General features: G+C 36.5%; 1 protein-coding gene across 2 annotated transcripts in view; it reads right to left on the bottom strand.

Moving 5' to 3' along the window:
• Nucleotides 1-13,748, bottom strand: part of PPFIA2 (PTPRF interacting protein alpha 2) — a gene marked incomplete at both ends in the record, with an annotated part of 283,268 nt that extends 269,520 nt beyond the window's left edge. For both annotated transcript variants that reach the window (XM_082279657.1, XM_082279658.1), the window contains one exon: nt 13,500-13,748. In XM_082279657.1, coding sequence (XP_082135783.1) covers nt 13,500-13,748 — 249 coding nt within the window. The remainder of the gene's footprint in view (nt 1-13,499) is intronic.
• Between the last annotated feature and the right edge of the window lie 1,058 nt (nt 13,749-14,806).

Genomic DNA, 14,806 nt, shown 5'->3' with positions numbered 1-14,806 from the left:
ATTACCACCCTGTCAGAAAAAGAAACATATTGCTTATCTTCAGCATGTAGAGCATCCTCCTTTTCAAACAAGAAGATATCACAAACCATTTAAAATTCTGCTGATGTATAACCTTCCATGTGAATATTCTAATAATATCTACTGTGACTTTGACTTATGTCACAGTTCTTCATACATAGCACACTTCATGCTCACAAAATAACTCACTTCTGGAGGACGATGTACATCAATCCTGAGTCACACCTGACTCATGGAAAGGACAAAGGTAGGCAGGTTACTTTCTTACTCAAGGATATGTTCTGTGCAAAAGTGACAACAGAAGAATTTTGTAAGGACAATCTACAATGTGCTCTACTCATCTCAGAAGCAGGGGTATTAAGAGAACCCCAAAAGTATTTTGCATTCAGTAATACCAATGTCTTTCAATTCTTCCTTACTTGGGGAAAACACTTGCATTGATGAGTCCACTAAATTTAACTTAATACTGGATGTGGTCACATCTGTTTCCAGATTTTTAAGTGCATCTGAATCAGTAGCTTGTAATTAATGAGTATTTTTTCTTATATTTATTTTATTGCTTCCATTCAGACAAGACATCATTGTATAAGACCAGCATGTTTACAAATATCTAAATCCTTTTTTGTGGCTGATTTTATATATGTGTTAGGTCTTCATGGAGGTGAGGATATCAGCTGGTGATATCCTAAGTGATATCTTCAAAAAAAACCCAAAAAACAAAGTAGAAGAGGCTCAAAAGCGACTAAATCAATTTTGGAACACAAACACTTCTATTTTAGGATTAGCATATAAGATGAAGTTTAAAAGCTGCCCTCAGCTGCAAATGACAGAAGTCTGAGAAAGCATTCTGGCGATCTCAGTACAGGGCTTGTCCTTTTTTACCTCCTTTCATTAAGCCCTTGCTTAATTATTCTTTGTGAGCAGCTGGTATGTGTACACTCTAGAAATAAATTTATGGGGTTATGAACTTGGAAACACTTGCCTTTGTGTTATGCCTGAAGTCATTCTCCCATGTCCAGAAAAATCAAATGAAGAATTGTAAAGCTGTTCCAGTTCTTAAGTATAGGCCTAGAAAATTTCTGGTTTACATTCCGTTCAGTGCCATATGAATACTTTACATTTGTTTAAACAGCCAGTGAGAAAGAAGAATTTTCATCTCATCTGGATGTCATCTTTAAAATAGATCTAAAAATATCTGTAAGTGTAAATTCTTTTTATTTTAAACTATGAGTAGAAGAAACACTTTTGTGACTACTTTAAAGGGAGTCTTAGCACATCACTAACACCATGCCAATTAGGTAGCAAGGTTATTTTGAAAAACAAAGAGACATCATGGTGTAGGACTCAAAAGTACAGCACTGGATTAGGACAAGAAGGATTTCATACATTTCATATCTATCTGCTAGAATTCTTCTAGAAGGTAAGTACCGTCTGGTTTATTCTGTCCAGGGCAAAAGTGATTCTATTTCTGTAACATCTGAGAATACAAGTAATAGCCAGCAATAAAGAAATTCTTTTTTTGTATCTTCAAACAAAGATCAGAACATTGGTTTTTTTATTACCTTAAATTGCTACTGATCTTGTAATTCTTGCTATCATAGCACTGTAATAATATGCAAGTAAGAAACAAAATTATCATGGATATATTAAAACAGAAAACTATCAGTGTATGGTTCAGATTCAAGCATGACTAAATTAAGAAGAATTTTACCCAGCGGAAACAGTGCAATCAGAAATTTTATGACAAAGTAGACATTTTTGCAAGTCTGATTCAGGTTGAGATCTTGTGTAAACATTTGGTTTTGGAAGTCCTGTTATCAACTTTCAGACTTAAATGTAGGTTCCCAAGTAATCTTCACTGATACTCAGAAGGTCTGCAGAGGTTTCTGTTTGCATGGAAATAAAAGTATCTGCCCATGCACGATATTATTTCTGAAGACTTAATCTGAGAATTTATAAAGGCACAGACAAGTTCAATTTGTGAAAAACTGTGCTGCTTCTTGAAAGCATTTTTTGAAATTACAGTTTCAGTAAACAATACCTCCTCAGAGCTGTCCATACCATCCAATATTGAGCCTCTCTAGGGAATATATACAAGATATGTAAGTTACTATTAGATTGTTGAATGTATGCTCCTAACGGCATGCCACAGTTGTGGCAAGAAGTAGTAGTAGTTCACCCTGAAAATCATTAGGACTACAGAAAAATAAATACAGGTGTCTTTCTTAATGCAGGAGAATTTTAAATTTGTATTACAGCTAAGAGTAGAGTTACCTGGAAAAGAAAATGAGATACTGAAGGTAGTTGAATATTCAATAAAAAAGCATAAAGAGATGGGACCAGTCAGTTGATTTACTCTCCACATATACAGGGTTAGAATTTTAAATGTGTTTTGGCTGACAAAGTTTATGCTGGTTTATAGCAGATACAAACAGCAAACCAAATTACAGCAGAGTATCTGGATCTGATATGAATGTGTATCAATTAGTGAACTATAAGAAATCCTTTATCTTAAAATACCCCAATTTTCTTGGAATATTTCTAATATCAAGATTTTACTCCTAATGAAAAATTACTTTAATAGGGCAATTATTGGTGAACCTAGTGTTCACCAATTCAGAAGTATTGTCTTCTATATGTTTTGATCAAATATATGCAACAATGTGCTTATGCACCAATTATATGAGATAGTATTCATACTTGACCTTTGAGAAAAGAAAACATTGCAAATGTGTTCAGCATATCTTAATATTGTGGATATTCATTATTTCCAGTGTCAACTTGATGTTATTAAGCAAAGGAAGTAGAAAAACACAAACTTAGTGTATAATCTCCAAATTCCATCTCCAAAACACATTTCCCCAAATGGCACTTGTATTCATAGTACTAAAGAAAGTGTTTTTGTTTTTTATCCAGGAGATGAAAAAACTTATTTTTTCAATGCAGTATTTGTCTCAGTGTTTAATACCTATAAGGTATTTGTCATTACGACAGGAAAAAAAAATACAAAAATCAGAATTTTGCGCTTCATACTCAGATACTCTCATGAGTCTTATTTTGATAGTGACAATGTCCGGAGTACTTTTGATCACAGAATCATAGAACCAATTAGACCAAACACCACCTTGTCCACCAGACCATGGCACAAAGTGTCAGGTCCAGACTTTTCTTAAACATCTCCAGGGAAGGTGACTCCATGACCTTCCTGGGCAGCCTGTCCTAACATCTAATCACCCTTACAGTGAGGAAATTCTTCCTGCTGTCCAACCTGAACCTCCCAGGCTCAGCTTGAGGCCACTTCCTTTTGTCCTGTCGCTGGTTGCCTGGGAGAAGAGGCTGACCCCCAGCTGGCTACAGCCTTTTTTCAGGTAGTTGGAGAGAGGTCTCTCCTGAGCCTCCTTTTCTCCAGGCTGAACAACCCCAGCTCCCTCAGCCACTCCTCATAGGACTTGTGTTCCAGACCCTTCCCCAGCCTGGTTGCCCTTCTCTGGGCATTCTTCAACACCTCAATGCCCTTCTTGCAGTGAAGGGCCCGGAACCAGACACAGGATTCAAGGTGTGGCCTCACCAGTGCCCAGTACAGGGGAACAATCATTGCCCTGGTCCTGCTGGCCACACTATTGCTGATACAGGCCAGGATGCCACTGGCATTCTTGGCCACCTGGGCACTCGCTGGCTTGTGTTCAGCCACTGCTGACCAGCACCCCCAGGTCCCTTTCTGTCCCTTTGGTCAACTTGCTCCTTAACTACTTGCTCTTTAAGGCCTGGTTCTATCATTGATTGAAATAAGTGGGAAAACTTCCATACTGATTTTCACCAACTCTGACTTAGGGCTTCACTTCCTGTGCAGACTGACTCTCACTCTACCCCTTCTTATAGAATTCTGACCCTTTGACACAGAAGTATGGTTTATCTACTTGTGCATTACCTTCTCCTTACTACTCCTTCACTTTATTTATCTCTATGTTCCCTTCTGCTTAGAGTCTCATTACAAAAAAAAAAATCCCATATGTATTACAGCTGGTGATGGGGGGAGCGGCTCTGACCCAGGAAGAGATGACCGGTCTGGGGAGATGGTCCCGAAAGGAATCGCCTGCCCGGGGTCCAGTGTCTTCCCTCAGCTGCTGGCAGGAGGGCCCTTGCAGAAGCTATCAGCTCTTTAGTGATTGTCAGCTTGTGATTCCAGCTCAGCACTGCAGGGCAGCCTCCAGGCCAGACCAGAGAGAGAGACGAGAGGTTCATGTGGCTGGTTCCGCACAGAGGCAGCTTTATTGTGGGTCCCCTCCGGCGAAGCGGAGAGCCAGGGACGAGAACCCTCTCTCTGACAGGGGCCCATTGGGCTTGCCTTTACAGGGATACAGGGGATCAATAAAGGCCAATGGGTTACAGGGGATCTGGGATGGGAACAGACCAATGGGTTACGACAAAATCTGCATAGTGTCTCCTAAAGGATTGTGGGTTTGTCTTTTCTCGCAGTGACCAAAGTGGTTGCCTTTCCAGGGAGTCCTGCTGGGTGATTGCAAAATCTCTTATCTCAGCAGAGATCCCTCCAGGGCAAGGGCTGGGCATACCCCACACATATGGGAAAAAAAATCTGTAATTTTGGTTACTTCATGATTTCATATAAACCAACCTACAACAAAGAACTTTACTGTAGGTCCCCAAGATTTATCATTTTCTGTTTTGACAGATGATTGACTGTCATAACAAATTGACTGTCACAGTATAATTGAGATTTTTTAGATCTCATACATGGTAAAGAATGCAGTTCACCAACAATGATTAAAAGAAAAAAAAACCCTATAATCTGATACTAAATAGGAAAAAACTTAAAGGACAAGATATACTCAGCAAATGATGATTTGGAACAGATTATTAGCTACATTATACAGAGTAAATTTACTACTCTACTTGGCCCTTAACTTCTATACATGGAAGTTCAGATTCCTGGGGATCATATGGAAGATGTATATTCATCACCACAAACAAACCTGTTTCTTCAGAGTCAACAGGAAAACTTTGCACACTTCAGTGAGAACCAAATTATCCCTACTTTTGAAATAAAAAACATGCTGCTAATATTTTATGGTTTTGAGCGAATACTCAGTAGTATGGGAAATAATTTGTTTAGGTAGAAGATAGCCTGAATAAGACACTTCTAAAAGCTAATTCGTAAATATTCTCCATTTTAATGCTTTTAATAGAGAACTTAAAAAGAAGGGAATATGTTTCCAAGATTGTTCTTGGATGGTGTCTCAACCTCTACCATCCACTTTCAAGGACATGAGCAAAAAGTAAACTAACAGAGTTAAGCTTTATAAAATTGCACTATTTTTTCCAGCTTTTCCTCGCTCTGTAACAGGATAGAATAGTTCAGCTGGAAGGGGCCTACATTAATCATGTAGCCCTACTGCTTGACCACTTCAGGGCTTACCAAGTTAAATCGTGTTGTTGAAGCCATTGTCCAAATGCTTTTTAAACGCTGAGAGGCACTGACTATAGCTGTTATGAAAACTATGGTGTCTATAATTTTGATGGCAACAGCTTCATTTATAGGGACTTGGATAACCATCTGTGCTCTATTCTGTTGACCAGCACCATTATATTTGTTCTCATATTCATTCATATACCTTTATAAACATTCAGATAATGAGCCATCAATAGTTAATGCAGCAGTTGATGTACCTGGTTCAAGCTAAAATAATTGATATCAATGTTTATGAAGCAGATACAGAGTGAAATGGGAGTACATAGTCTTGTTGATTGCTTCAGGCATTCCCCACATGTTCCTCCTCCTCTAAATATTTATGTTTCTGTCTTTTTTCCCCCATATCCCATTATATTCCTCTGCTGGATTGTCACATCAGTCTTCTTCAGTCATTAAGTATTTATCAAGAAGTCCAAAGCTTTTAAGAGAAAATCTCCTGCTTATAAATATTTGCAATATGCTACTGAATACTCAGAACTTCAGAACAGCAAGGAAATAAACTCATTCTTGAAAATAATTCAAGTTTTTACTTGTGTGCATAATTATACCTATGACTGTGCTCTGTTGGGAATATGATGGCAGTTTAGAAAAAAAAAAGATAGTCCAGAGAGGACCCAGCTAAAGCATTGTCTGACTTAAACCACAGATACTGTCAGTCTGTCTTTTATCAGATAATATTAGTTAGGAGTCATCCACCAGAATAAAATCGGTATTTAACAATATGAAAACAACTTTCATTCAGTTTTTTGTAAAAAAAGGAACTGCCATGTGCTCTTATGTTGCATATTCTGTTACTGAGGAAGGAAAATCTTAAATCTTTCCTAAACATTTCTTAGGTTGGGCACAACTAATACTTCAGTGCTGCATTGCACTTAAACCATTGCAACTTTATAATGCCAATTTTTCTTTGAATTCCACATGCTCTGTCTCCCCCCTACACATGTAAATCCTGTAAAAACATGTATTTGCATATTTACTCTATTAGAACTAATAGTTACGTTTAGTACAAGATTTTTTGCATACATCTCAATATGCTCCCCTCAATATTAATATCTTGAGACAAATAGCTAAGATAATTAGCAAAAAAGCATCATTCCAATTTGTTTATGAAAATGCTTCTTTTATTTAGTAAACTAAACAAATTTTGGCAGTCACAAAGACTTGCTACTTGCACTGGTTTTAGTGGGAACTGCATGGATTCAGAACACCTGAAAATTAACACATTTTTATTTAGTATCCTGAACAACTGTACTCTAGGACAGAGGAAATTTAGAGATGGCAAGAAACACTGGGTCAAGCTTTAGTTTTTGCACATTAATACAGAGTCTCTCACTGGATTTTTGAGACAGAAAACTTGGAACTTTGACCTCAGACACATTTCACTCAGATCTCCATTTCACTGCTTGGAATTCTTTTTAAATTATTCCCTGGAAATGTGAGAAAAACGCATAATCTTCCAAGATAAAAAAAATAGATGGAGAACTTACAGAAATCCTTCACACAAGAGGACGTTTTTAGAATCTCAGAAAAAGTACTGATTATTCATTCAAATATACAGGATGCCATTGGTACTCTATGTTCTTCAGCATAGCCAGAAAGAAATAAATCATGAAAAAAAGCTATCATTCCATCTTCATCATAGGAGTAAGAGCTGTTTTGAGAACAATACTGTGGGTCAAGCTATTATTTTCACCCAAACGGCAAATGTCCAATCTTAAATAAACAAAGTCTACTTTAATTGTTACTATTTAAAAATCTGTGTAATTATTTCTGTTGGGCTATTTTTGTATCTATATATGTATTTGGACGATGCCAGTATTTTGTATTCATGTATTGTATACACACACATCCAAATAGGAAACACAACCTCAGAATATGGCCCTACTGACTAGCTATTGGATCCCTGCACCTTTCTTGTCTCTGGCAGTAAAAAATTCATTGCTCACTGTATTGGAAGAAACTGCAAGGCTATCAACAAAATTCTCTAATCACAATCCTATTAAAGGTTAACATTGATCAAATTACATAAACTGGTTCAATAAAACAAGGTCATTACATTTCCCTCTTTGGATTTTCCTTTCTATCATGCCTCCAGTAAGCATTTCTAAATGAATGTTATCTTATTAGATCAAATAAAACCTTAATGATTACCACAATATTTCTATTACTGATTTTATTACTGAATTATTGTAACTAACAATTACAATTTAGTTGAAATCTATGGGGTACCAGAGGATATCAAAGAATTCATTTTAGTATTGCAGTTCCACACGCCAAACAATTCTACTATCTGTATCCAGAAAAACCAGATTTTTAAATACTGATGACAATATCTGTTGCAGAGGAAAAAAAATTGTGGCATCCAAAAGAATTTAAACTTAACTAGGTGTTTAGATCTCCACCACAGAGATTCACTGGAATCACAACATACTCAAACTTGCTGGAAAATGAACAAAATAAGTTTTAAAAAAAAAAAGAAAATAGAGTTCCAAAGGTCTCTCTCAGTATAAATTATTCAGTGATGTCTACCAAAGAATAACATATCTGGACTGCTCTAGTTTTAAAAGGTCTGTTTTAAAGACAGGAGGTTTTATACCCATGCATAGAAGAATTCAAATCATATCAGTTAAGCTGTTTAAAACCATGCAAACTAGGCACTGTGCTCCAGCCACACCATCCCGAGTTGCAGAAGGCAGAGGCATGGACCACGAGAATGCAGAACCACTCACTGAAGAGTAGCTTTGAGATTATCTACATCACCTAAGGAAACTGAAGGTGCACAAGTCCATGGGACCTGATGAGATGCATCCAAATGTCCTGAGGGAGCTGGTGGATTAAGTGTCTAAGCCATCACCCACCATATTTGAGAAGTTGTGTCAGCCTTGTGAAGTTCCCATTGACTTGAAAAGCAGAAATGTAACTCTAATTTTTAAGAAGGGTAAAAAGGAAGATCTAGGGAATTGAAGGCCAGTCAGTTTTACCTCAGTGACCAGCAAGATCATGGAGCAGATCCTTCTGGAAACTATGCTAAGGCACACAGAAATAATGAGTTGACTGGTGACAGCCAATAGTTCTAAAACAGATACATCATAGGTGCGGATTCCGATGATCAATACATGAAAAGATCTATAGCCATTAAAAAATAAAATTTGCTATCATAAACAATCAGTAAAATCAGAACTTTCTGGTAATGCAATATTGAAGAGACAGTGAATGCAAATGGAAACACAGAAGGTTTCTCCTGAACATCAGGAAACACTTTTTAATTTTTACAGTAAGGGTGACTGAGCAGTGGCACAGGTTGCCCAGAGAAGCTGTGGAGTCTACCCTCAGATATTCAAAAGCCATCTGGACACAGTCCTGAGCAGCCTGTTCTTAGTAACCCTGCTGCAGCAGACAAGCTAGACAAGGTGACCTCCTGAGGTTCCTTCCAACCTCAGCTACTCCGTGAATTACAACTTCTAGGTAAATCACTGAGCAAGTACATTATTAATGAAAAAAATAAACTTGACTAGAGAGTGATAACTTATTAACATCTTCATATAAATAATATATTTTATACCTTGAAACTTACTCTTGAAAGGCTAAAAGAAACAATAAAACAACCAAGACTAGTTCAGAATTGTTTATCAGAGTACATTTATAACTCTTATGATTCTTATGTGTCATTCTAAGTCTTACAGTGACATACAGTGTATTTTTCCAGTTTGTTTACAAGGTAGCTAATCAAGGTGATATTTTCCAGACAATTTAGCTTAGAGAAGATTATGGTTAAATTTGCTTGAGAAAGTTGTAACTGAACATTTTCCTCTTTCTAGCACTCAAAAAGGAGTTGGAGTTCCTAACCTTTTTAGTAGAACACTTTCTCATGCTAGAGTAGAAGACTCCAATAAAATAAAAACATACTGTTAAGTATTAAGATCTTATGCTTCCTCATTGCAGTGAAGTTCATTGTATTTAGCAATTTTTTGTCTGGACTTGAGAGTCATGACCTAAATACAATAAATTCCTGTTGTTGGGGAACATGCAGTGCAGATCCAAATACACTTTCCTTAGCGGCTTCTGCTACCAACAGTCAGCTTTCGGAAGAATAAACAATATTACTTATGGACTAGATTCTTAGTATCTCCACAATAAAGTCTGAAATAAAGAACATGGGGTGTTCTGGGTCAAGTTCAGACGTTAACCAAAGATATTATGACATATAATGTCTTTTATACCAGCTCCATCTTGAAAACAGTTTGGGGTTTTCACCACGTCTTTGTCTAAGATGCCATTCCTTCGTAATTCACGACCTTCTTCTGATGAATGATCTATCTTTATTCATGGTACCCTACAATCATTCATTCCTTCATCAACATTATTTTTGGCTTAAAACATTTCTTTCATTCCATTTTCCTGTCTCTCCAAGAAAATCTATGAAATCACACATAGTCCCTCTCAAGTCAGTTTTCCCCAGAAAAAAGAAAACTTTAATTAGTCTTTTCAAGCAGATGTTACTTCCTCTTTCCTCTAGCAGTGTTTTTCTGAATCTCTTCCAATTTGAGGTTGAATCTCAATCACTACTGGGCCAAAACTCAGATAAATAAGGTCCAAACCACCCCTTGGTTTAACTGCATTAATATTTATCTACTTCCAATAGAAATCTCTTACATAACATATTTCAAAATGGCACTTTCCTTTTATTCACACGCACCTCCCACTGGCTGCCTACCACCATTGTAAACCATATATTATCTCTCTTTACTACTGCTACCTAAAAGGTCATACATTTTTTTATTACCTACTAGATACAAGGCCCTCATCCTTTTACCATGCAGTATCATTCCACCTCTGTTACTCTTGTTCTTGTGTATTATCATATTCCCTTATTTGACTATTCAACTCAATTTTGTGTCATCCAAAATTTCCACTAGCATGCTTCTTCTTATGCTCATTAACAAAAATTGATCTCAAAACACATTATTAGCTACTACTACTCTCCTTCCATCCCCTCAGTCTACTGTAAGTGAAAATTTTTCCTCTCTCTCTTTTATTACTTATCTTACTAATTATTATATTGCTTTTCCTTACATACTCCCCATTTATCAGTAATTTAAATGGGGTGACTTCAAAAGATATCATTTCAGGGATACTTTAGTTCCCTAATTTTAAAAGTCTGGTACCAAAGAGCCACATTGAGTTACTTTGTATAAAGACAATTTTGATAAACCCTTGACATATTTTTAAATTAGCTTTTTGAGGTATTATTAAATTTTCCTCCAAATCAAGTTTTAAAGTCTTTCCTGTTATTTCATTTAGTCTAGATGATCTGTAATTGCCTGCTCACTTTTTCTTTCCTTCCTTAAACGTAGCTGTTCAGTTACACATAGATGTTCATAATGTTAAGACTGATAATCTAATGGAAATAAAGTTTATTTCAGTGATAGCACTTAGCATGACAACTATATTTCTGTAATTCAAATTTGAAAGACATAGTTAATTATACATTGTTGGGTTGCGGTGCAGACCAGTATAAAAACTTACAGACATCTACAGTCATTGGCTACAGCATTAAAAGCTGTAACAGCATTAATTAATAACTCAAGTTTCCTATTTAATGTTATTTATTATTTCCCATCAGACAAGATTTTTAAATGGTTGAGTTTTCATGCAGGCTCTTTTTGTTCAGGTTATATTTATTACAAGTGTAATGATTTTTCCAGAACATATTTTTCACTGCAAACAGTTAAACAGACAATAAACAAAAACAGTGTCCTAACAAAAATGCTTTGGAATATAACTGTGTCAATACAGAGTTTCTACATACAAAGCACTATGTAAGTGCTAAGAAATAATTGAATTTTGAAAACCACTCAAGGGATCAAGAGCTAAAAGCATATACTCTGATAAAGCAAGACTCATCAGATGTCACATTACTACTAAATAATAATTATCATATAGATAGCATGTATTTAAGTATTCTCCCCCTAAACTGAGTGAAGAGAGAATTCTTCCTCTCCACTAGGTAGTAAGTCCTAGGAAGTATTTTGTCATAAGGCTATAACAGTCAGCTAGCAAGGCAAGCTTGCCATTCATAAAACCATAAACCAAAAAATTGCAAAAGTTCTGTGTAGAATATCTCAAGTCCAGAAATGAAACTAAATAGGATGGCAGTGATAGAAAAATCATATTCTTGAAAGACTCTATTACTAGAATGTTTTATTACTAAGCCAGCATTCTGTACTTATAAGAACAGATTTCTTCAGAATTTAATAAATACGTGAAGATCTAGATAACATATTTGATGAAAAAAAACCCTGATTCTGCTTTAAAATGTAAGCAGTGTGTCACACAGCTTCTCATATGAGAAACCTACATCTCTCTTAGATACAAGGACAAATGCTACCTGAAACACGCATTCTTAATGGTACGTGGTAGTCCAAAGTGTTCACTTGACAAATCAATTGCTTTTAGGAGGTGTACAGCTGTCATTCAAAAATACATAACACAATATAATTTTAGTCTTTATTCCAGTCAGAAATAAAGACTAAATCATATTGTGATCCATTTCCTTAGAATTTGTTTCTTTTAGGCTCTGTAAGACATTTCTGCTGAATATTATTTTCTTTAGCTAGTCTCCAGTATTTTAGCAGGAGTTCTGCATATACGAGACACAGAAATATTAGGGCTCAGACACCTGCTAGCACTCAATAAAAATACCTCACTATGGGCTCAGTGGAGAGTGCCTCTGCACTAAGCAGCACACTGAATGGGACTCAGACACAAAGCGTCCTCCCTTCTTCAGATTTCCAGCAGTAAATCTTTGAATAAAGGATTTATGCTGTCTTTCACTTATTCTTTTCCACTCTTCTATGGAGAGACACCTGTACAATAGAAGTTCAACTGCCCACAAATAAAGAGAAAAAAGAAAAATAACAACCTTGATTTTACTGTATATGAAGATCATTGGTACTCCTTTTTGTTTGTCCCAAGCCAGCTGCAGGCATTCTTATTGTCTGGAGCTAATGCTCAAGTTGCTAATGCTGTTCTTCAAATGACTACAGTCTCTCCTTCTTATTCAGTACTATCCCAAAATATTTCAATAACCTGCTGAGGTTAGCCCTTAAACAACTGCTGTTCCCTACTCCAGAGGGTACCATTTTCCTTTTCTATCTGTAAAAAATGTCATACTCATTTCATTCATCCTTATTACATCTTTATTCAAACCACACACTGTCTTAATTCCTCCCTGGACCATCATGGTTACAGTCACATTCCCTAGTAAGTGACAGCTGAGAGACACAAAGAAAAAAACATGGAGAAAACCTGAATTGTGATTCATGGTATCTTTCCAACCTCTGGCCACATACTCAGACTGAAGTAAGATCTTTCTTTGCTTTTAACTCTATTATATTTTTTAAAATTTTATTGACATATAATATTGAAATATATCACATTAGTATTTTAACTGAAGTAGTTAATTTTGAAGTTCCTAAAAAAGACTAGGATAACTTTAGATAATGAAATTTATATAAATATTTAAACTTAATTGAATTAAAATATTAAGGTATCAGTTGTTTTTGTGGGTTTGTGTAGTATCTTACTTAACTGACATAAGTTAGTTTTATTTGTTGTTTATTAAAACTCTTATCCAGAAAAGTCTCTAGAAAACTTCCTCATTCTTTTTGCTTTATTTCTACCATTAGATCTTTGATTTAAATGATCCTTCACCTGTTTTAAATGCTAGAGCAACAGCCAAAAGAACCAGTAGCTACAGGCCTTCATCTTGCTCTCCTTCAAGTCAACAGAGTTACTCCTACTCTTAACTATGAAAAGAGGTCCCACAGAGGTCAAACCAGGTATTATTAACTCAGTAGGAGTTCTGCAGCTGACATCAATGGGAGCAAAATTTGGACCTCAAGGAATACATACTGATTGGGGTTAAAGTAAGTGGTATTAAGTAAAAAAATGGTGAACCTAAACAAAAAAACAATCTTTATTAATTACATACCTGAGGCAATGCTGAGTTCAGCTGTCGTTGGAGGGAGTCTCTGTCATAGATGACATCCTGTAGGCGTTGCTGTGCCAGTGACAAGCTTTCCTGTGTCTCCCGAAGGGTATCAAGGAGACGGTCCCTTTCATCCAGCATGTTCACCATCAGCTGCTCAAAATGAGAATCCGAGTCCGAGCCACTGCTTTGGGACCCCCGTTGACTCATCGGGGTGTCCTCATTTATCGTTGGCATCACTTCACACATCATTTCTTTAAAAAGAACACAAATCAAGGAACAGCTCTTTAGTAGAGAAAACATTTGAGGATATTTCATAAGAGGAATAAATTCTGTCACATGGACACAGTTAGTAGATTAGTGCATTGTTTCCACTTTCAGACTTGTGCACAATATTAATCAGATGGTCAATAGAGAGGGATTAAATACAGTGACTAATTCCACAGAGCGAAGACTTTGAATGTGCTTCCCAAAACTAAAGAAGACTGATTGGAAGGAGATGGAGGTTTACAGAATATTTTAAATTAATAGTTTTGCAAATAATGCTCTCTTAAAATGACAGAAAATATTTCCCCACCAATTGTAGTCTCCCATATCGTTGCTTTGCTCCCTTCTCTTACTTAATTTCATTGCTGAATTGTTGGTATTGATGTCAATAGCTGCCACTAATTGCCAGATTTTGTCCTCTAGGCAATTCTACAGTACAGCTCAGGCTAACCATTGATCCAGTAACATGCTGCCTTAACAATGCCAGGTGAATCTATTTTTCTATCTAGTTATTCCCATCCTCAGGGGAAATTATTCTCCAGTGAGCTTGTTCAGTAAGAGGTCAAGAACTAGTAACTCTGCTAATTACATCCCTGTGATATCTTGTGCAAATTGAATTACCAGGAACAGAATCACTGTTGTTTGTTCCTTAAATCTGCCCTGAGAAGAGCAAATAACATCACCTAGTCCCAAGCTTCAGTTACAAAGCCTCTTATGGAAATCTCAAACCCCAGTTTGCATACAGGGAGAAGCTTTGGGAATCCTTGGGAGAGCTTGCTGATATTAACTGCTTTGTCCACTGTCCTGAGGGATCTTGAGATGTGGGACACCAGCCAGAAGAGCCCCTGTCTTGCCTCTAGGAACCTTTTTCAACATCATGTAAGTACATTACATTCAGCGAGTGGCCATCACCAGTCCCTACTCAGCTCCCACCTGTGGCCAACCAGTTTGGGATGGTCAAGTTCACAGCGAGCAAAGGGATAATTAAAAATTTCCAAGGACATCTGCCACCTTCTCAGTTCAATCATAACTTTTTGGTATGC

This window comes from Coloeus monedula (assembly GCF_965178545.1).
Source record: "Coloeus monedula genome assembly, chromosome: 4".
Lineage (NCBI taxonomy): Eukaryota > Metazoa > Chordata > Aves > Passeriformes > Corvidae > Coloeus > Coloeus monedula.
Note: the sequence above shows the minus strand (reverse complement) of the source record. Positions and strands in the feature narration are given on the sequence as shown.